The 21638-nt window shown below is 36.2% G+C and overlaps 1 protein-coding gene across 2 annotated transcripts in view; it reads right to left on the bottom strand.

The window, feature by feature from the left end:
• Window positions 1–4798: 4798 nt before the first annotated feature.
• Window positions 4799–21638, bottom strand: part of ALA2 (aminophospholipid ATPase 2) — a 426245-nt gene continuing 409405 nt past the window's right edge. The window contains exons 23-25 of one of the 2 annotated variants that reach the window (XM_089458821.1): window positions 6093–6220; window positions 5794–5944; window positions 4799–5682 (exon numbers count right to left, since the gene is read on the bottom strand). In XM_089458821.1, the coding sequence (XP_089314947.1) occupies window positions 5350–5682; window positions 5794–5944; window positions 6093–6220 (612 nt within the window). In that variant the 3' untranslated portion in view covers window positions 4799–5349. Of the gene's footprint in view, window positions 5683–5793; window positions 5945–6092; window positions 6221–21638 lie in introns of those variants that run through there. The other variant, XR_016266798.1, reaches the window with a different exon arrangement.

The following is a 21638-nucleotide window of genomic DNA, read 5'->3' as shown; positions in this document are numbered from 1 at the left end:
GTGTTTGCAACAATGCAAGCGGCACAAAGTTTTTGCAGCAACACAGAGGCCGCAGAGGGAGCATAGTATAGCAGCAGAGAGAGCTTCAGCATCAGGAGGGTTTCTAGCTTGACAAGGATATCAGTAGTTGGGAAGATCAGTTACCACCGTCTCAGTCACTGAGTTGCAGTGCAGCAGTAGCAGTGGTAGTGCTATAGGTAGCACGATGCAGCATGATGAGAGAGGGCTACAATGTAGATGCAGTGTTGGGAGAAAAGACCAGCAATAACATAGATGCAGAGGGCGCTGCAGTATAAATGTAACAATGGCAGTGGTAGAGCCATCAACAGCATTATAGGAGGCAACAGTGCAAAGGATGTTGGGCAGCAGGCCAAGCATCAACACAGGTATAGGTGTCGGATGATCAGGGTGATGTTCAGTTGTGGAGCATTACTAGAGCACATTCCTCGCTAAGAGGGAGTGTTGATTTGGGATAGCATCGGATGTGCTCTCACCATGAAAATTGGTGGAGAGGCTAAAGCACATGAGATCTCCAAGACCTAGAAACGGTTTGGGGAAATTCCACCAGGTTAGAGAGATTAAAGTAATTAACATTTTTAATTGAGTTCGTAAGTCTAAATTTTGGAAAATTAAAATATTAATAAGTATTAATATAAAACTAGATGTGAATGTTCTAAATGACATGGATCAAGCCAAATCTAATCTTAGTCATTGATTAGAGATTTAATCTCAGTCGTTAAAGACTCAACATAAAAAGTATAAGAGGAGGCTTGAGGGTCAGTTGGAGATACACCAAGTTGATCAGTTAATTCAATTTTCTGGAGCAGGGTTTGCTGAGAGAAATCGAACCAGTGATTAGAGTTGCAGCGAGGAGCAATGGGTTTATAGCAAAGAGGCAGAGATAGTGCTGAAGGATCAGCGCTGAGGCAGAGATAGTGCTGAAGGATCAGCGCTGAGGCAGAGAAGGCGTCGTAAAGCTAGTAGGAGCCACGCAGATGGTCAGAGGGATTGCGCAGAGACTACCATGGCCTGCATGGGTGACACAGAGGGCTAGAGAGCCAGTGCAGAGCATCAGAAGGCTGATGCAGAGGGTTCCAAGCTAACGCAGAGCCTCAGAGAGGCGTTGGAGAGATTTTCGTGGAGTAGACTTGTTGAATATTTGCTTCCGAAGAGAGGTATTACTGCCATATTGATTTCTCTATAGGGTGAGCCAGTTTGGCACCCAGTTGTACTCAAGAAAAGCTGCTTAATAATAAAACCCTCAAAACTGCCGCACCTGTTTTCCTGCATTGGTTTTTTCTGGGGACGGTTGTCCAAAAATAACGGTCTCCCTTGTGTGTTTCCCTATTTCTTTCAATTGATGATCTGTACATGGTTGAGACTGCATTTGTGTTTATTTTCAGTATTTTATATGGTTAAATAACTTGTTAAGAAATTAAACAAGTAGGTGAAATAAACCAAATAGTGCAGGAAGAATTTCTAATGGGTTAGACTTAAAAATTTCAACAGTGTTTTGGCAAAGAAATATATGACAACTGATGATGAAATCAGGGAGGAAAAGAATGAATTAGAAATTATTGATGAAGTTGATATTTTGTCCACGGAAAACCCCAACAATAATGTTGTTCTAAATTGGATAATGAGCGAGCACAAGCCTCCTGTAAAAACTGAAAAGGAGACCATGAAGCCCACAAAAGTGATTGTTGAGACCCCATTTATAGAAATACCCACAAAAGATGCAGAAAGTTTATTTGAGTAAATCCTTGTAAACCATGTATCAAGCCAACCAACGCTTTTCGTAAAAATAGAAAACAAAAATAATCCTACGAAGATCAAGAAAGTGATTGTGGAGACACTACCTAGAGAGATGCATCGCTGCCAGCAGCAGCAGGAGGTTGAAAGAAACCAACCTAACCTTCCCCATCTAGCATTAGAGGCCCACTCTGAATTGGAATCACTAGATGAGAAAGCAACAATGTCTTACAAATTTCTTGGCAATGACAGAGACACCAAGAGCATAGACACAACTTATATTAACAAATCTGCATGGTCAATAATGCTCATACAAATAAATAAATAAAAAAATTCTAATAAATTACAAAGTATTTTATGAAAATAGTTAGGGTAACTTTATTAAACTATAAAGCTACTTCAAAATTATATATATATATATATATAAAAGAATTCTAATAAATTACAAAGTATTTTATGAAAATTATATCTATATATATATATATATATATATATATATATATATATATATTCGAGAGGGAAATGGATAAACCACGATTCCAAGATGGTACTAATATTGAATTATACATACCAAAGTGACGTGTGCAACTAGAGGGGGATCATTTTCTTCATGCTTTGAAGGCAAAACATCCCTTAACGGGGTGGTAATGTAACAAATATAAATATATATTAAATAGTAATTAATTATTGAAGAGACATGCGACTATTTATGAAATGACACTTTGCATGATATATAAGTAGGACCCTCATCCTAACAACATTCAATTATATATATATATATATATATATATATATATATATATATATATATATATATATAATTTACAATACATTGTGTATTTTGTGTACAAATACATTCTAAGTACAAACAACTACAATGTTTGTTTATTATAAATTTTGGTTATCATTACCAGCAAATTGGTAATCAACACCAAATGTCAACACAACATGTCAATTACCAACTTCCACTGTTTTATACACAACATGTCGATTACCAACTTCTTCCACTGTTTTACTTTAAAAAAAAAATACAAATCTAAAGATCTCACGTTAGAAGTGTTTAATCTAACGATTAGCCAATGTGGTAACTTAGTGACATGCATCTATATTTTAAGCACAAAAATCGCTCATGGCAGATAATTGCTAAATAATTTCACTGTTTGTAGGAAAGTTGACTGATGTCTCCTCAAGTTGATCAAAACAATTATTTTCACAATTTATCTTCTATCTCGTATGCTATCTCTATTACTATCAGGGCTGGAATTTGACGTCCAGTAAGACGTATTTTGGGTTTCAAAATGTATTTGACGGTAATTTAAAAATTTAACCTGTCAGATATGACATCTCTTTTATATCTGCAACTTGTCAAAATGACGTTTGATTTTAAATTTAAACCGTCAAAAATTATAATACCAATACCATTTAAGTGATTTTCCACTTAGCATAAGTTTAAATACAAGTAGTTGGCTGCACTCTCAATCTCTCCGGCGTGCCTGTATTAAATCCACAACTCCACCATAAAGCATAATTGCATTGAATATTTATAACTGGGAATTCAGGTTTCCAACAACTGTTCTGCACTCTCAAGCTCTATAACTAGGATTACTCATAAAATTTTTGGTAAAATATTTTTATTTTTGGAAACCAAATGCAATTGACTTTTATCTATACGATTCATGTTAATTTGTTGTATAATGCAATGTCGTATAACACCCATAATTATTTCTAGTTAGAATTTGTGTGTTTATAAGTAAATTGGTTAAGGGTTCAAACTTAATACAATCCTAATAACCGAATTGTTGTCTCAACTAAAAACTTTTTGGAATAATCTTTTAAGAAGACACCATATGATTATAAGTTTTTAAAATGATTATTATATAATATTATGATTGATTGCATATATCAAATTCCAAATTTGATATGTTATTTATTTGTGTGAGCTTGTCGTATGTATTTTGAAACTTCACATATTCAAATTTAAATGGATTGAGATCGCATTTATACTAATATTACTAAATGCACCCAAAACTTTAAATTTATTAACATAAGCCTATCTATGCACTTCACACTTTCTCAACAGTTGAGAGGCCATCCTCATCCCACTCGCATGCCCAATCAGGGTTTAAAATGTCTATAGTTCACATCATTGCTATCAATGCAATGAAGCACTGAAGTATTTTGAGGTGTTTTTGACTTGTTAAAGAAATGCTAGGACTTACTCCAAAATGTGATTGTTGAGGTTGTACGTTTAATTGAGGCGGCTAGTTTTATGAGTTTTATGAATGTACATGGTTTGAGCTTAATAAAAATTTAGCTATTTCAACGAATGATATGCACTTGAGTAGGAGTATTTGTATGAGTAAGAATAAAAATAAATTATGGATATCTCATTATTATAAATCTTTTAGTCAAAAGCATTAAGTATGAGTCTTAGTAGTTTTTTTCTTTATCAATTCACACACACACACATATACTAAATTAAAATCATATAAAATTTAAAGATATAAAAATTAATGGAATTAAGGTCTAATTATTTTTCATTATATAATCCACTTTGCAAATTGAAATAATTTTTAATGTCAAATATTTTATAACATAAAATAAAATTGAAAGTGAAATAACCTATTCCCTTAATTTGAAAATAAGAGACTATGATTAAAAAGAGAGAGAATTAAACAAAAGATATTACTATGGAATAAAATTGCAACAATTAACATGTTTATGCTAACTTAGGAAAAACAAGGCACTTTTAGAGCAAGATTAATGAAAATTGAGATGCAAAAGTAGTTGAAAGAGAGTTTCGAGTAAGGGGAGGTTGACATTCAGAAATTTGCGTAGAACCTAAAATGAAAGGCATAAAAAATACAAAAAACGTCAACAAATTTTCACTTGACAGGCAGAGAGGATTTGAAATTCCAGGCCTGATTACTATGTATGGCCCAGCGAGTCAATGACCAGAGTCAGAATGTGAAAACTTTGAGGTGGGTTTCCAATTAACCAAACAGCATCATATACAGCACGTTAAACACAAAACGAGAAGAATACAAAGAGTCAAAAATATTGGAATTAAATTGATTCATGTTGAGACATACAATGCTGACATCTACCACATTATATTGGACATGGCACGATGTCCCACTGGAAATATACGTAGTACCAAAACTTTTGCTTTGCTCAACCAGGAAATGATCGAAATAGCCAATAGATTTTCAAACCTATTACCACAGTGGGCCATTATATACAAATTTCACTGTCAATTTTCCTGTAAGGACCCTAGACCATATAGCCACCTTCCAGCAGTATGAGATGGCTTCTTGTTCTGTTGGAAAATGATTTTGGTACAAAAACTATAAAGCAATATAGCTAGAATAGCCCTTAAATACTCTTTCCCAATGTACAAGCTAACTTCGAGACCTTAATGGTAAATCACATTTGACCAAAGAGCAAGAAGTAAGCTTGTCTTGCCTAGACTGTAAACAATAACAAATTTATAAGCTTGATCATTAATTCCACATTTATGGGTTGACCTGAGTTGTACCAAGATCTCAAGAACTTGGAATCTCTAAAAGCGTCCCATGAAGTTCATCAAGAGAACGATTAATTATTCTTACTTCTTGAATAAGAAAATGACAATCTCGATGGATTTGCTTGCAGGAAATCAAAAGCAGCTACTCCTGCAGCTCTTTTTGTTGATGGCGATTCACAGAGTAATGGTTCATATACTGATGCTTTGCTACTTTTTGGATGTGTTACAGAGAGAGGAGACACTTCCTTTTCCATGCTTTTTATAGGTGCCTCCAGGTTGGGGTTAGAGTGAGTATTTGGTTGTGAACGTTCCAGTTGTTGCAATATGTTAATAGCACTTGATCGGTATGTATAACGAAAGTACTTGAGAGCTGTTATAGGGCCCATGCCAAGAATGATTATAGCCTGCATAAGCAACTTCTAGTCCATTAGGTATTATAGAATCAAATATTTGAAAATGTTCATTGAAAAAATCAAAATTCACAGAATGAAACTTAAAGAGAACTAAGAAGTTACCAGCATGGTCAGCCAGTAAGCCGGTTGCTTGCAGACACGGAACATTATCGTGTACATTCCTGCCCATGGAAGAGTGCTCACAATAAAGTTGATCACATAAAATGCAATAAGGTTGCCCCAGATTGCAGCATGCTGTAAAATTGTGAAAGAGCTGAACAGTTGCAGAGGCTAAGTTAGCATAAATTGAAAATGAGAAACATCATATTTATGAAGTTACAAGGTTGAAACAAATACTCTGACTGATGGCATAGAAGAAAAGATCAATTTGGTACAATTGGATATTCCAAGTGATTACTTACTTTGTCTCTAAAGTAATAACAAAAGCCTGCAGCCAGATACATCCTGATAGTGCTACCATGGATAACTCCTCCATTTCACTTTTTTCATTGCTGTATGCATGTATTGTGACTAGAAATACAACTGCTGCCTGCAAATTAGCATAATTCTTAATACTTATCGTCTGAAATTACAATAGAAAAGGGAACAAAAATCTAGAAAACCCCCAAAACATGGGAAAATTTAGCATAGAAGCTTACAAATATTGCTCAGAACAAGTAGAAATCAAAGGCGGTTGTCATTTGTATTTCCATCGCCTTGATGTATCTTAAATATAGAAATATAAATTTCAAAAAATTAATCAATTGCAAAGTATCTGAAGCGAACAAAGTTCCTTCTTAAGATTAATTACTCCAAAAGACTTGGAATATCAAATTATCCATTAAGGATATAAATATTATATTAAATATGTGAATAAGAATAAGAATGATGATGAATTACAATGAGAACGAGAGGCTTGCTTATATACTAAGCAAGTGTCTCTTCATGAAGAGTCATGTCTTATTAGACATGCCTCTTCAGCCTAATTACTAGCTTAACTAATTATTATTTATGATTTATCTTTATTATTTATATTTATATTATTTATATATATTTTATTCATTACATTGCCTTCTTCCTCAAAAAGCTTTGTCCTCAAAGCTTGTCGATGAAAAAGGCTTGATCTCTTTTTCTGCTTCGAAAGTCTTTCTGTCTTGGAACAGTCAACTTCGTCGATACAAGCTGATATGATCTTCTTAGTGACAAACAAAATTGTCACACTGAGAAGGGATCAGCCCATCCCAGATTAATCTTCTGTATAGTATTCTGATCACTGGAATTTTGTAACGACTTGTCAGTGTAAGACTGGATGGATGTTACGTCATTATTCTCTGAAACATTAATTTGTTGTCTTTGGTTTGAATGGTCCTGATACGTAGCTTGGTTGATTTGTCTACTCTCGTGATTCGGATGCCGATATAAAGTTTTTAGATTTTCTTTTGGTGAAGATGTTGTTGAATTGGTTATGGAACATTCACTTGGGATTTCCATTGTCTGAACTGCAACATCTAAGCGTGTCGTTTCTTCAACTGATTTGTCTTCTTGAGTTGTCATATTCACTGGATCGGTATTCGTTCCCTTATTTTCAACTTGAATTGTTGCAACTGGAGATTTTGATACTTCTTCTTGAGTGACTTGTTCCAACTTATCTTTTAATGCTTTCTTATCCTCCTTAAGTTTCTTAGTTTGATTGAGCAGACTTTGATTATGGTTTCTCAGACATAAAAGTTCTTTGGTTTTTGATTCATCAACCTTATTTTCAGTGTTTTGAATTTTAAAATTTTCATCTTTTAGATCTCTGATTTGTTCTAATAAATTTTTATTGAGGTTCTTTAAACGCAAAGTTTCCTCTTCTTGTTCTGATAAGTGCTCCTTGAGTTCCTTCTTTGATGCTTTAGCTTTCTTGACTTGTTCGAGTAGCTTTTCTTGGTGATCTCTTAGGCGCGAAATTTCTTTGTCTCTGCTGCAAATGACTTCTTCAAACTCTTTTTGCTTCTTTGATATAGTTTTTTCGTTATCTTGAAACATCAAATCTGAGATATCCTTAAGGTCTTCTAATGAAGATTTTATTGATTTTGATTTACTTGTTATGTCTCGAAACATGACCATCTTCCCTTTATAAGGAAACGTCAAAACTTGTTTCTTTATGTTTAACATGAATGTACCAAAATCCTTAAACCAGGGTTGACTAAGTATGATGTCAGTGTTTCTATCCATCCTTACAACATGAAATTGAGATATGTAGTCATAATGACCTATTGTCACTTGTAGGTCACTAATTTTATACTTGTTTTGGTCAAAAATATTTTTTTTTACACTAATGCTTAGCTCTGGAATTAATAGTTGATTTGCCAAGTTGATGTTGATATAATTTTTATCATTGCTTGGGTTGATGGCAACATTAACTTCTCTTCCTTGGATATTTCCTTTTAATGTAATTACTCTATGATCTGTAACTGAAAGACCATTATAGGAAAACCTTTCTTCCTTCATCATTTTAACTTTGTATGGAAATTTTTTTTTTTTTAATAACTTATTTTATCTCCCTTTCTTTATATATATATATATATATATATATATATATATATATATATATATTTCCAATATTCTCCCTTAATGTGGATTGTTAAAAACTTGAATACCCTTTTATTAAAAAAAAATACTCCTTTATATTGTTGCCCTCTATATATGTATGTATTTCTTTATATTAAGACCCCTTTTCAAAATAACTTTATTATCTTAAAATAATAATAGTTTCACTTTTCTTTTTTTTAATAATAAATTGGTCCCTTTTTTATATACTTAATTACTCTCTTGATAACTTTTTAATGTCACCCCACTTAATATAAACGTCACGTCTTTTCATATGACACGGTCACGATGTTCACAATACTTTTTAAGTAAAAATAATATTTACCTTTCACATAAGAGCTTTTGTATGCCTGTTTTCTCTTTAACTTTTAAAATACCATGGGCTATTACCATGGGTTGTTTCTAAAACCTCGGTTAATGTTCTCCACGTAAAATGTAAAATGTAAAACTTACTACTGGTTTTTAAAACCACGGGCAATTACCATTGGTTTCTAAAATACCATGGGCAATTGTTTTTAAAACCTCGGTTAATGTTCTCCACATAAAATGCAAAACTTACCACTGGTTTCTAAAACCACAGGCAATTACCATTGGTTTCTAAAACCACGGGTTTCTCCACGTAAATTTTTTTTAATTCCCGCTTATCTTTATTATGCACTTTTATCAATAATGTAAAACCCTTCATATATATATATATATTTTTTTTTTTTTTTCACTTTTTTGTTTGTTTGTTTAGAATATATTATTTCCTTTCCTCTTTTTTTTTTATATACCCTTTTTCTTTATTCTTTATTATTATTTTTTAAAATAATGGCCAAAGACCTAAAAAATGGAGAATCTCCCAATATGTAGCGAAACGCTTCAATTATGACAGCAACGAAGTTGATGATAGGTTGATAGCCAAAGGCCTGGTGATCAGCCAAACGTGGCTCTGATACCAAATGAAGCGAACAAAGTTCCTTCTTAAGATTAATTACTCCAAAAGACTTGGAATATCAAATTATCCATTAAGGATATAAATATTATATTAAATATGTGAATAAGAATAAGAATGATGATGAATTACAATGAGAACGAGAGGCTTGCTTATATACGAAGCAAATGTCTCTTCATGAAGAGTAATTATTATTTATGATTTATCTTTATTATTTATATTTATATTATTTATATATATTTTATTCGTTACAATATCTATATATCAAGACCACTACATAAGAATTGTTTAAAAAAAAGTTGACTCAAACTTGGATTTGGCCATGTTGACCAAGTGAACAATAATCTGCTTTGACTTGGTCAAGCTGACGGAGCCATGATCAGCTGATTTGACTTGGCTTACTATAACAGATAGATGACCAGTTTGGTACTAAACTGGCCAAGTCAGTGTACAATTAGGCCAGTTCGATACAAAACTGATCCAACTCAACCAAGTCAATGCAATTGGGCACCCTAGAAGCCACAGTAGAATTTGATCTTGATTATGAGATTGATTAATTGGCACGGAATTATTTGGATTTGGATCCACTGGTAGAGTAGGTGTAGCACTAGGCATGGTAGGCACTAGCCATGTAGCTCCTGCTTCTACTAGTAATACTACTGCAATCACAAATTCCCTTGTTAATTCCAACGAGTCTTAGAACTATAAACCAGATCTTGTAGTTCATGCCAAGGATCCCACTTCTAGCAGTGACGATGAGTTTGATGATTGATCATGTTGATTAGTGATATACAGTAAGCTAATAGCTTTTAGCATCATGCAACTTGTTTTTAGACTCTACAGGCCATTTAAAGCCTCATTGGTTAAGTATTTTGTTTCAGATATGTATTACACTTGGTGCCAATTTGATATATTTACTCTTACCTGCTAAATACATGATAAATCATAAAACTTTACATATTTTGCCTCTATGGTTTGAAATCTTTAAAATATTAGCATTTTATGTATCTTTTAGTTACCTGAGTCATAAAAATCAAACCAGTCTGATCCCAAGCTGACCTAATATCAATTTTGAGTGGACCCTTGGTCAATTCTGGGTCCAAATCCAAGTTTGAAAACATTGTACTTAACCCCCCATGGGTTATCTTTATTGGTAAATGCTCTTTCTCTAAGTGCACAAAGGTTTCAAGATCATATATCATGGGATCCTTTGGGGAGTGTTGTCGCGCAGAATGTCCAAGCACCGTGACAACTGCTCAGATTGGGGTTTGTCACCCTGATTCCCAATCTCTTCGTTTAAATTGTCTCCCCACATCAGACTAAGAGGGTGGAACCTACGGAAATGGAATGAAGGAGTGGTTGGGAACCAACCAGTCTAGAAGACATAGTTGAGCGACCAAATACTTCTTTAGATCTAGCAAGACTTAAATGATTTGATTTATACAATTGATACCAGTTCCTTGTGGAGTCAACTATCTTTCTGAGAAATTTAGGACTAAGTACATGATGGACAACCGCTGCTAAAGAAAATGTTACTATGATGAAAAGAGATGCAAGATGCGATTAGCAAAGGGATGAGTGAGTAGTCTTGAGGTAAGATCGTTTAAGACTCAAGTACTTAGTATTGATTAACTTTATGACAAAGAGTACTTGATGAATGAAGAGATAATCTTTTACAAGACAAAGTGCCAAATATCTCAAGTGCCAATAAGATACACAAGATATATGCTCTTAACAAAAGGTCACTAATATGCCAAAAAATTATCATAACCACAAACCAATAATGATATTAATGTCAAGAAAGAGAACTAGAGCATTTATCCAATTTATGTTTCAATGACAATTACTTGAAAATTCCAGAACTACTTGAGAGATATTCAAATAGCCCAAGTTTTCTATTAGATCCAAATCGAATGCAAGCCTTTTCAATAATACTTAGCTCAATAGATTTCAAAATATTTACCATTCACCAAACAAGAAAACCTTTGGGCAATTTAAAATATTAGACTTATCTGTTCCAAGTGTGTGAAATGAATTTCCTTTAAGCAATGAGCTTGTGTGTATGTGATTCAGAAACTCAGAAAATAGGAGTTTAAACTTGGATTTTATTGCCAATAATTGTACCAAAAATTTGTTGACCTGAACTTATGCAAACAGTCATCCAAAAGCACTTATTTTCAAAGATTAGATTTAGGACAACAGCAAATTCTCTAATGACAGCAGTAAAATTAAAATGCCAAACTAAGCCAAACATGTCAAACAAATTCTGAATTGTGTTATGAACTCAAATCACTTGAAATTTCAGAATTTAATATAAGGCAGCCAATATGGCTTGGTGATAAAAAAAAACAGTAAAAAAGACTTTACGACAACAGGGGAATGCTTGTTGCAATCAAGAAGATCACCCTTCTAAACTCTTAGGGCAGTTACTCCCACAACGATATTAAAACTCCTAACTTTCAGAGAACTGTTTTTTAGGACAGCAGTGAATTGCTTAGGACAACAGCGAACAAATGTTATGACAACAGCAATATGACAATGAAAATAGTAAGCTATCAATGCTATCTTTATAACAAAAATTTACCGAAAATTTTCCAAACTTGCCCACATGAATTATGAAAAAATTTCAGCATGTTATGATGTGATTTCCATAATTATATGAAATCTGAGATACTTATTACAGTTAGTAATTAATATATGAAATAGGCTTAATGATGGATTCCCAACTCAAAAAATTAATTCCTTAATGTATTAGACAATTTAGGAACTGATTTTAGGCTAACCCACATGAAATTTTGTCACCATTAGAAAGGTATATGATTGTTGTAGCAAACAGTGAGGAAAAAGAGGGTTTAGAGATCAAACCCTTAGGCTCTAGGCCTTCAATATCACTTGCCCAAGTTGCCAAAAAAATTCCAACACCTAAAACACACATATTTACCAATTTTTCTGCAAAAAATCATCAATGATCAGCTTCAGAAAATTAAATATTCAGATCAGAAATGGAGCAATGGGAATCTAAGGCCAATGAGGGCTAGCACTAGGCCCAATAGGGCTAGGAGAAGGCAGATCTGAGCTGAGGAGCCCTAAAACTTGAAACTCTTTTTCTGAAAAAATAATTTTGCTTAAAATCTTCAAATTTGTTGCAAATTCTTTAATGGCTGGCCTTGCAAAAAAATTTGGGACAAGATCTTGCCCTCTAGGGCCTAAATTTGTCTCAAAACCCCTAGATCTCCTTGAAAAAATCTCAGATCTGAAATATTCCTTGAATGATTTCTCAGATCTATTCCTGCAAACAATCTTTGAGCCCAGATCTTGTCCCCCAAGGTCTAGATCTGGCTCAGATCTGAAGATTTCCTTGGCTGATTTCTCAGATCTATTCTTGCACAAGTGAAAAGAGAAAAACCCAATACCCAATATGCAAAACTAGAGAAAATTCCAAAAACCCAAGTGTTAAAATTCAAAATTATGTTATAAAATTTCAGATCTACACAAGTAAATAACATATCTATACAAATAATTTACAGATTTATCAGATCTGAGTATGAGTCCAACTCTGCTCCCAAATCTGATAATCTAAGGCTTTTAATAGTCAGATCTATTGAATTTTAATTAGATTTTTTAAATTTTAAAAGGAGGTGATAACTCGAAACCCTCTGTGTATCACCAACAAAATCTTATGATAAGCCCAAAGCTAATTTAGCTAGGCTCCTTAGAAAACATAGATCGAGAGTTGGTTGGTCCAACTGAAAAGTTCCCCTAATGTCTGAGGATCTGAAATCAAGATTTTCTTGCAAAACTCCATCCAGCAATAAAAAATAGAGCGAGAAAATAATAATAAAATTCAGACAAATAGAGATACCCGCTATTACGTTCAAAATTTAAATTATTATTCAAACCACAGTGACTAAGCAAGATACCTATACTCAAATCACTCTTCAAAAGCTATCTTCAATGGCTTTAGAAAAATATGTGCATGAAAACAACACATCTTACAATATTGCCATGAAGAGTAATACCAGCAGAATTTAACCCCAAAGTCTTTATTTATTATCCAGAAAAAAAGATTACATTAGAGCTTCTTGCTAAGCACACGATCAAAAGATCGGATCAATCAACTGAAAAATAACCTCCTATTTAAAAATAAATCGTCCAATGGCTAGTTCGAGTGATCCTCGTCAAAACAATCTCGATTGTTGATGAATATTTAAATTTCTTTTAATTTCATCTGTCAAAAATATTTAATTCTTGAAGAAATTCAAAATTTTCAATTAAATGCATTTTAATTAACTCAAAAATTAAAATTTTGAGTAAATTTCTCCAAAATATTGACTTTGACTTAACCCCAGAGATCAAAGGTTTAAAATTTATCAAGATAATTATATTACCTTAGTCCCTAGACCTCTTAAAATTTAATTTTTAAGGACCGATGAATTTTGCCTTTGGAGAATTTAAATAATTCTAGGACATAGAATTAATTAAAATTCTAGCTTATGATTTTAATTAATTTTTGGTCAAAAAATTTAATTAATTAACCTGAAGGGATAAATTATTTTTCCAACTCTCAAGACACTTTACATCATGATTTTCATTTTTTTACATCGTAAAGGGGAAAACCCATTTGTAATAGGCTCTCACAGACCACCCATTTCTGCGACACAAATATAATCAAACAGACCAAACAATTTGTAATAAAATAACCTGATCAAATAGTTAGGATTATTCCCAAATCACTTTTACATAGACTCGACCTAGAACACTAGGACTTGCCTAACATCCTAGTGACAAAATCCATTTCAGCTTTGGGGTAAGACTGGAGGGGAAAACTCTACCGAACATTCGAGAATGGATCGGTGAGACAAAAAACCTCCCAGAATGGAGATCGTCACTAGAAAGCTTGGTTTACCTAAGTTGTTACATACATGACACAATTTTGCTGAGATTATTTATATCATATACATGCAGAATGGGTTTACATTATAACATGATGATTAGGCTGATGATGATAGCTAGACGCCACTGACACATCGATCAGGCGCTATCCCTTTTGCGAAAAAAGGGGGTGTACTGCTATGGGCCGTTGACACTAGTGGTCGACTGGGAGCAGCTGGTAATCAATCCACCTTCTATCTAAAAATTCTAGTGAAGAAGGGGGAAAACTCTGCAAGGGCTGGCATGGTTTATTATTATCGTTGTTGTTGTTTTTTTAAATCGTTTTATTACCTATAATTAAGCTATAAAGTTGTTATCATTTTCATTATCATGCTAATGTTATTAATGGAAATATTCATCTCAAAAGGGATTATACTATTTGTTAATATCGTAATAATTAATATAATTCCAATTATTTTAAGATCTAATGTTAGCCTAGATAGTTTTGATATCATTAAAGGGAATACATGAAAATTTATTATTGTTTATAAATATTAAATACGAAAAAGGCCCATCTTAATTCATTTCTGGAGATTGATTAAATAATTTATTTATTGAGCTTATTTATAATTAAAAAATTTAATTTAGCTCACACAATTTTGATTAAACAGTGATTAGGTATACTATTAAGGCACTCGGTGGGTAAATATTTTCATCATTCTAGGCCTTGCAAGGCATTTGGATTTCGTTTTTGCAATAAGTGGTGGACTTGTCTAGGATGTTGTTGTTGTTGTTGTTGCGAAGGCGCATAGATCTTTCTCTTCCTCAACGGCTCTAGTTGGATGTTGTATCTCTGGTTGTGCTCTGCTCTAGATCCTGATCTGGGGTGGCTCATTTTTCTAGTGTCGGGGAACTGTAGTTCCAAGGATTTTTGAATTTTCAGGTGGTGGTGATCTAGAAACTCCTCTTTGAGATGACTTGGGTCTACATCTCATTATAACTCTCTGACATTCGTCATCTGACTACTTGGATTGGGATTCTCGTTCACATGCCCTTGATCAGGAATTGTATTTTTTATTCCCATACTTTTGGTACTTTCCCCTTTTGGATTGATATCCAATGACGATTACTATCTTTTGGCAATATGTGGGTGTTATGTTTTGTGGGTCCTGTACTTCGTGACTAGTGCTCTGCGGATCCCTAGATATTCTTGGCAGATATTAAATTATGACCTACCCCCGTAATAGATTATTAAGATAGTCTTTCAATTCTATTCCTCATCTTTCCATATCACTGGTCCTTTTTCTGCCCAATGATATTAGGGATTTGTTGGAGTCAGACACATCAGCACATGAGGCCTTCATTCATGCCACGTTGGACGCTGAATCAAATTATAGGTTACTTTCTGAGCCGAGCAGATGGGGGGCCCAAATGACCAGGACACTTAGCACACAATACTAGACCCGATGCACATGCCGGATGGTGTACATGCGGCTCCTGGTTTGCATGGGGTATATCACGTGGAAAACAGACAACGATCCCGGTGTCAACAACGATCCATCAAAATTACCACCTCGGTGCTTGCACTGGTTTTTGGTCATGATGTGTTGATCGACCGTGTTACCAGCCTGCAGAAGCGGGCACTTGTTGGTAAGTGGCATTTTGCTAATCTGAGTGAAGTTGATATGAGGCACTGGGTTGACACTAAATGGAAGTCATTGTTGGGCTACATGCCTACGGTGGTGAAATTGTTAAGCGGATGGTACAACTTCCATTTCCTCAGCCAGGAGGACCTAATGAAAATCAAGGCTATTCCTTGGATTAAAGGGAGGAGTTTTCTGGCTTTGCATTCTTGGTATATAGGATTTAATCCTTTGAAGGAAACACCACAAAACAAATTGATTTGGGTAAAGCTGTCGGGATTACCCATTGAATTTTGGACTCGACAAGTTTTTATGGACATTGGAAATGCTATTGGGAAGTTTGTTTATGTTGACCCACGGTGTTTGGGTGCACAGGATAAGCGAGTTGCATGGATTCTGATCGAAAAGGAGTATAGAGTTGGGTTTCCGGACCACATTGAATTACAATGGGGGGACACCCATCTGGTCCAATGGCTGGATTTCTGGGGGGTTCTCATCTGGTGTCTAAACTTCCATCATACTGGACATCTATTGGCGTAGTGTCCTCGTCGACTGGGTGGCAGGCATATGGCACACTAACAACATTGCTTCGATGCGACGGAGAAGGATGATGCAAAATTTGATATTCCACATAACAGGTATGGGGTGACTATTCATAGGTGCAGTGCACAACGGTCATCAGGTACTCCGACTTTCTCATATCCTGTACATTCCACTGCTTTTCAGTCTGGGATTCTAAATGATTCTGCCCCTATCAATGTTCCTTCTCCCCCGAGACTTCTGATGGGTCTGGTGTTCCCTCGACTGATGCCACCTCACCACCCCTGCTAGATAGGATTAGACCCCCTTCCCGTGTCGACCTGCCACATCAGAGTCATGTACCACGCCCTCCGACGTCATATGATGCGCCCTCCTCGCATATTATGTATGTCCCCGTGCCTTCACCTTCACATGTCTCACATCAATCCCCGGGGTCTAGAACCTGTCCTACATCGCCTATTTCACCCCTTTATTCCCCCACCAATTATGTGGATAGTGATCTTGATCTTCTCCTCCAGAAGAAGACTCTGGATCTTTAAACTCTCACTATCCACAAGCCACCTGGCTCATCGTCCCCCCGCATCAGTCCTTCTTCGGCGGGAAATATCATTGTTCATCGAAAGCACAACCGAGATAACAAACATTTCAGAGGACACCCTTGCCCCATTAGTCCATTTGATGCTCATACTCTCATTGATGTTCCTATCACTGCTACTACCTCTCATTGGGCCCTTGGAGCACGGAAGCCCACACCTGAGTTAACATGACTTTTATCCTTTCATTGAATATCCAGGGTCTGGGGGCTGCACCTAAATATCTGGCCCTCAAGGAACTATTCCTTTCTCTTTGTCCATATATCATCCTTCTACAGGAAACTATGCACGTGGTTCCGCAAGTGATTGATTATTTAAGGAAGATGCTTCCTGATTGGCATATGGCTGCCACTGATGTTGTTGGTCTCTCGGGGGGATTGGTGGCTATATGGGACCCTCGATGGGTTAAAGTTAAGGCTTTTTCATGTTTTGTTGGTATCTTCCTTGTTGGTCATATCCGTGGTTTAAAGGGTCGAATACATATTTTAAATGTATATGCCCCATACAGAGATCGAGCTGTCTTCTGGGATAACCTGATTGCGTCGGAGATACTGGGACTTGTGTCTCTTGTCATTGCAGGGGATCTGAACTGTACGATTGGTCTGGACGAGGTATGGGGGAGGTCCAGAAAGGTTGACGCTATGGTAGATCGGATCAAAGATATTATTATTGATTACAACTTTGTTGATATATGCCCTTCTAAGATTGTTCCAACTTGGGACAATGTTAGATCAGGGGATGGATATGTCGCAAAGAGGCTGGACCGTTTCCTCCTACATGAGCAGTTAGTTGAGAGATTTGGGACTGTACAATCCGAGGTGGTGAGTAATCATATCTCGGACCATTGGCCCATTATCCTACACAGTGTTGAAGTTTCTAAGTCTACCAATTAGAAACCCTCCATGCACTTTACTGATTTATTCCTACCTACTTGTTCCGATACTTAACAAGTTATTTACAATGTAAACACTGAAAATAAACACTAGTGCATGCTCAACATATTATAGATCATCCACTGAAGGAAACAGAATCAAGCACACAAAATGACACCGTTATTTTTGGACCAATGTCCCCAGAAAAACCCAATGCGGGAAAACCGGTGCAGCTATCTGAGGGTTTTCTTATTAAGCAATTTCAGAGTACAATCTGGGTGCCAAATTTAGCTTACCCAATAGAGAATTCCCTTGGCAGTAGTACCTCTCAGTCTGAGACAGATGTCCCAGCTAAAACCCCGAATAAACCCTCCGGCAGTTTCTCAGCTCCAATCTGCCCCAAAAACCCCAGCGTCTGCCTTCTAGGATTGTGTCAGCCTCTCTTTGCCCAGCGTTGGCCCTCCGTCACCTTGAATGGGCTTGCGTCAACCTCTCTCTGCCCAGCGCTGGCCCTACGTCACCCTGAATGGGCCTCTGCATCAGCTACGTTGGCCTCTCTAAAGCACTGCGCAACTCTTGGCTGCCTCTGCGTGGCCCTATGAAACCGGATTCGTTCATACCCCCTGGCGAATCCCGAATCGGTCGAATCCGACACGATTCTGGTCGGATTCGTGTCCAAATTGAAGGGCACGTCGTGTCATTTTCTGACACGTCGTGTCACTAACGTGCCGCAATTTTCCCAAATCGTGTCACGATTTTTGTGCGTGTCCTGTCTTTCTGATTCGTTTTGCTAGGTTTTAAACGGCTTGGTTGACGGGTATGCAAAGACAGTTGGTGCGGCAAGTTGTGTTGTTGCGGTGAGACAAGGAGCGGACTCTCAGCGCTGAGCGAGGAGAATCGACCTGTAACCCGAAAAGAATTCTCCTTCTCGACTCTTCCTTTGAACGTAAGAAAGTTCAAATAAGGATGAAGATGCAGAAATAGCGAGACACAGGGAAATTTATAGGCATGGCAACTTGACTGGCCAGAGAGGCCGAGGGTCACTTTTCTCTGTAATCCAACACTCCATCAAACATTTAAATAATATATGCTAGCATGTCCGTCAGTTCCATTAAAGTAACAGAACATCGTTTTCGATTTTATGAAAAATTTACCACGGAACGCGTCATGTCTCTCGAACTATGAAAATAAAATTTAATGGCGGTCTCCTTCGCAATTATGAATATAAAATCTAATGGCGGCCTCCTTCGCAATTATGAATATAAAATTTAATGGCGTTAGTGATTGGGCATCAGCAGCTAAATTTCAGATGAGAAATAGTGAGGCAAGTTGAGTTATGACGTTGTGGCGATAGGAACATTCATATGATTGCAGTGTCGCTGACTGAATGTGGAATCTGAATATTACACGTGACAATTCAATTCAATTCACCGCCCACTGCTATATATATAGTTATATAAACACCCAGGTTCCCAGAACTGCGTGCCAGCAAGGCCTGTGCCAGTTTCACGAACATATTCACTGCCTACGTCATTGACAGCTGGATTATTGGCAACCAGCCATGAACCATCCTTTAATTTTAGTAAAGCATATGTATTGGTTCAACTCTAATTTTAGTAAATATAAAGAGAGTAAGGAATATGATTGTTTTTAGCAACTTTGAGGATGATTTTTAGTTTAATGAATTTTAATGCAATAATTTTTTATTTATTTATAGTTATCTAGTATTTAACTTTATATCTAACATCACATTAGATATAGCATGTGACTCATTATATCATTAATTAAAATTTGTATAAGAAATATGCTAATATCTAATTTTTAATGTACATAGATATATATATATATATATATATATATATATTTTTTTTTTTTTTTTTTTAATAAAATAATATATAACGTGTCCTAACGTGTCTTGTTCCGGGGGTCAGCGTGTCCCGAATCCGACACCACGAATCCCGAATCCTACGTGTCCCGAATCCCCGTGTCAGGTGACTTAGGCGTGGCCCTGCGTGAGCGCTGGATGCTACTGTGTCACTCTCTTTGGCTCCTGTGCTGATCTCTCAGTACTATCTTTGCCTCTCTGTCTCTCTGTACTCATTGCCCCTCAACTGCAACTTTGATCACAGATTCTATCTCTCTTAGTAAACCCTGCTCCAGAGAATAGAATGATTGATCATCTGGTGTACTCTCCAAGTGACCCTCAAGCCTCCTCTTATACTACTCTCATTGACATATCAACGACTGAGATTAAGTCCCTAATCGACAACTAAGATTAGATCTGGCTTGAACCATGTCTTTTGGACCATTCTAACACAGTTTTATATTAATCCACATTAATATTTTAATTTCCCTAAGTTTAGACTTAGGGACTTCAATAAAAATATTAATTATTTTAATATCTCCTAAACTGTTTAGAATCTGCCCAAATCCTTTCTGGGTATTGGAGATCTCATGTGCCCCAATCACTGCACCAAATTTCGTGGCTAGAGCACATCTGATGCTACCCCAAATCAACACAATGGAGGAGGGGGGATTTCAGATGTGGGATGCCTTTTAAGTTTAATTGTGTATGGTTGGAAGACCCAGATTTTAACAATCTTGCGCGATAAGTCTGGAATAGAGTCAAGGTTAGGGACACTTCCCCCATGATGCATATACTGGATAAGGTTCGGGCTCTTAGGGTGGAGTTAAAAGCATGGGAGAAGAGAAAACAAAGTCAAATGAACAAAGAGTTACTTGACATTTTGAGGGAACTGGATGCCATTCGCCCTCATATGCTTATGCATAATCTCCTTGTTGATATCAGGAATCGTATTCATGCCCTGGAACTTAAAAAGAAACATATACTACTTATTAAAGAGTCTACTTGGCACCTAAAGAGCAAGGCCATACGGATTCGGGAAGGGGACAGGAATACAAAAAAAATTCACAGATTTGCCAATCACAGGAGAAAGCTCAACTCCATATGGGAAATCACTGATGCAGCCGAAAAGAGGGCACAAACACAGAGGGACATTTGTAGAGCCGTTGTTCTTCATTTTCAAAAGGCCTCTGCGGAGGACCAAATTTGGGGGGTGGAATTATATCCCTCCATGTTCGACGAGGCTGCAAACTCAGATCTATATAAAGCTGTCTCGAAGGAGGAAATTCAGGGGGTGCTTAAATCCTTTAAGGGGGACAAGAGTCTAGGACCTGATGGGTGGACGGTGGAACTTTTTACACATTTCTTTGACATTTTTAAGCAGGATCTCCTTGATATGGTGGAGGAATCGCGGACCAGGGGATATATACACCCGCATATTAACTCTACATATATTTCTCTCATTTCGAAAAGGACTCCCTCTGACTCTTTCTCAGATTATAGACCTATTTCACTGTGTAATCTTATTTACAAGATTATCTCAAAAACTATAGCTAACAGGATTAAGCATACTCTGTCTAAGTACATATCCCCTGAGCAGTTCGGGTTCCTGCAAAATAGACAAATTCATGATGTCGTGGTGATTGCCCAGGAATGTATGCACTCGATCCATTCTAAAAAATTAAATGCTGCTATTATGAAGGTTGACTTACAAAAGGCTTATGACTGCCTAGACTGGGGTTACCTGAGGTTGGTACTTCATAAAATTGGTGTACAGGCCAGATGTGCCGAGTGGATTATGGCCTGTGTTTCAAATGTCCAATATGTTGTTGTTATTAATGGTTATCCCACAGATTTCTTTAAGGGCGGGAGGGGCCTCATACAAGGTTGTTCACTATCTCCTCTATTATTCATATTGGCTATGGATGGGCTGAGTTTACATATAAAAAAAGAAGTGGCAGAGGGACAGTTTCAAGCACTGCACTTGGGTAGAGACATCATAATTTCACATAGTTTTTTTGTTGATGATGTGCTCATCATGGGGATACTCAATAGGTA

The sequence above is a fragment of the Pinus tabuliformis genome, chromosome 7 (genome assembly GCF_031772625.1).
Source record: "Pinus tabuliformis cultivar Carrire ecotype Pingquan chromosome 7, CPIR1, whole genome shotgun sequence".
In the NCBI taxonomy this organism is placed as follows: Eukaryota; Viridiplantae; Streptophyta; class Pinopsida; order Pinales; family Pinaceae; genus Pinus; species Pinus tabuliformis.
The sequence above is the reverse complement of the archived record's forward strand: the minus strand, read 5'-3'. Positions and strand labels throughout refer to the sequence as shown.